The 2,764-nt window shown below is 19.1% G+C and overlaps 1 protein-coding gene across 1 annotated transcript in view; it reads right to left on the bottom strand.

The window, feature by feature from the left end:
- Window positions 1-583: 583 nt before the first annotated feature.
- The window catches only part of LOC102677358 (zinc finger protein ztf-16), a 4,944-nt gene continuing 2,763 nt past the window's right edge, over window positions 584-2,764 (bottom strand). The window contains exons 7-8 of the mRNA XM_006620982.2: window positions 2,021-2,244; window positions 584-1,702 (exon numbers count right to left, since the gene is read on the bottom strand). Coding sequence (XP_006621045.1) covers window positions 1,458-1,702; window positions 2,021-2,244 — 469 coding nt within the window. The 3' untranslated portion in view covers window positions 584-1,457. The remainder of the gene's footprint in view (window positions 1,703-2,020; window positions 2,245-2,764) is intronic.

The following is a 2,764-nucleotide window of genomic DNA, read 5'->3' on the forward strand; positions in this document are numbered from 1 at the left end:
CAACATAAAAATAATGATATTAAATATTACACAATTTACGGAACGATTTTTAAATAACTATAACCATTGACAACAATATTCGTGCGTATCGCGCTTAATGTACTTGTTTAATATAACATATGTACAGAGTACCCAATAAATTCTATTATCATTCTATTACATTCGTTTTTTGAAAATAATATTTAATATAAATTTTTAATGACTTTGATTTGAAATTTGATTATATTATATTAAAAAATAACAACACAAAATTTATGCAATAAATGAATACTCTGTTTTAATACATACATACATACACATGTACATAAAACACTTATAGAGTCTAGAAATCATATTTCTGAACTATTATTGAAATAAATTTATAATTAATTAAACTAAATAGATATTTATTTAATTTTTGGATATTTAGTTAATTTTTTAATTTTATTTTCTTTTAATTTTATATATTTTTATTAAATTTTCTTTTTAATTATATTATCTTAAATTTGTGTAAAATTTAATTTTAACAATCACATTATTATAATTTATTCTGATATTATTTTGATTAATATTAATTTTTGAAATATGATATCTTGACCTCTTCTTTGCATACATTTTAATATTTTATTTCTTTTCTGTACAAATATCTTTATATAAAATATTTCTTATCCTAAAATAACACTTTACTATCATCTCTTTTTCCTATTTATATATTTGTATTTATATGCAATGTTTTACACGGCTCGGTTTTTTCACGCTATAATAATAAATCAATAATTAAAATTTAATTTTTAAGTAATTTTGTTTGATTATTCGTAAATTTTTGGAATATACGAATAATCAAAACAATATTTCCTATGATAATATTCTTATGATAATATTCCTTATGATAATATTCTTATTTTAATAAGATTAAGTAAAATATATATATAATAATATAAGAATTTAAATATAAAATTAATAAAATTTAACAAATAATTTTTTACAAAAAACTAAACAAAAAACAGTGCATAAAAAGAATTTGAATAAAAGAAAAGAGCACAATGATATTCACTGTTTTTTTCTATCTAAAACTATATATAACTAGATTAAAAACTATCAATAGAGCTTTCGGAATATGATTTAGTAAAGCCCCATGGACGGATTATTCGTACCATCATAAATTAGCACGGTTCGGACGAATGTGAGCGTTGACAAAGGTTTTTTGATGAAGGCACGATTTTTTCCAAATAGCAAAGTATTATTCCTTGAACCTCATTTATTAATATCTATATTTATAAATAATTAGAAATATTAATTTTGAATATTATTATATATAATTTTCAAAATTTAATTTATATTTTATACTATAAAACATAAATACTCTTTGATTCAAAATTATAATTTTTCTTGTATAAATTATAGCAAAATAATTTATATCAACTATTTAAATAAACAAGGTTCTAAGAATTATTGAAAGAATATTATTCTTTCAATAATTATTGGTGACTTTTACTTAATAAATGCGAATTGAATTGATATAAATTGCAACATTGTTCTCCACAAATATTACATTTCCAGGGATTGCTTTCACTATGACAACCTTTGTGAAGAAAATATAATGTTTGATCAGGAAAGGTAATTCTACAATGAGCGCATTGAAGTCCATTGCTTCGTTGATCGGGCCTTGTTGAACTAGGAGGTTCTCCTCTTGAATGTGGATTTGAATTTGAGCTATTATTACCTATTTCAAAATCATTTATAATTATATATTTATAGAAAAATAATTACTCTAAAAAATATATTCAATATTTATGTTTACATTAATTAAAGTGTGTATCAAAAATATGAAAATATAAAACTTATGACTTTTATATTTATATATTTTAAAATTTAAAATAATTTAATAATAATAAAATAATTTAATAATTTAATAATAAAATTTCAAAAAATTTTGCTAAAGTACATAATTCATATTTAAAAACCTTAAATTATACTAAGGCATTATATATTATATAAGGCATTAATAATAAAAATAATTTTTATAAGATAATAAAAGTACCATTATTATTGTTGTTGTTGTTATTATTTCCTGAGCCAGATGAAAGTTTACGTCGTAAATCATCTCGAAGAAGAGATTTTAATGGCGAGACCTTTATTAAAGATGGTAATGGAAGATTGCTAGATGTTGCTCCATTTTCTTCTGTTCCATTACTATTTAGTTCTTGTTTAATAGGAATTAATGAAATAGAAGGTGTAATTGCTTCTTCACTGCCACCAAGATTCCTTAATTAAAAAATGAATTAAAAGTGAATTAAATTTATTTATTTTTACAATATAATATAATATAATTATATTATTAATATAATATAGTATATTATATAATATAATATAGTATATTATTATATTTTAATGTATATATTATGATATATATACTATAATTCAATCAAATTTAGCACAAATTTTTGGAAATATAAAAAAAATTTATTAACGAAAGTTGTTCAATAAAGAGGCTATAATATGACAGTAAAATTTTTTTGCAAATGAAATGATTTCAAAAATTTGNAATTATAATATTAAATTATATAATAATATAATTTATATAAGTATAATAATATATTGACATAATTACATTGCTAATTATTTAAATGATTCTTTTTATTTTGTTCTATTTATAAACATGCTATAAACATACTTTAGAACATACTATTGTGCATGATTATTAAAATATATAATTTAATATATAATTTTCATAACAAATGAAATATATTTTTTTCACAGGAAATTTTTTAAATATAATATTTTT

Source organism: Apis dorsata, unplaced genomic scaffold (genome assembly GCF_000469605.1).
Source record: "Apis dorsata unplaced genomic scaffold, Apis dorsata 1.3 scaffold_575, whole genome shotgun sequence".
Classification (NCBI taxonomy): domain Eukaryota; kingdom Metazoa; phylum Arthropoda; class Insecta; order Hymenoptera; family Apidae; genus Apis; species Apis dorsata.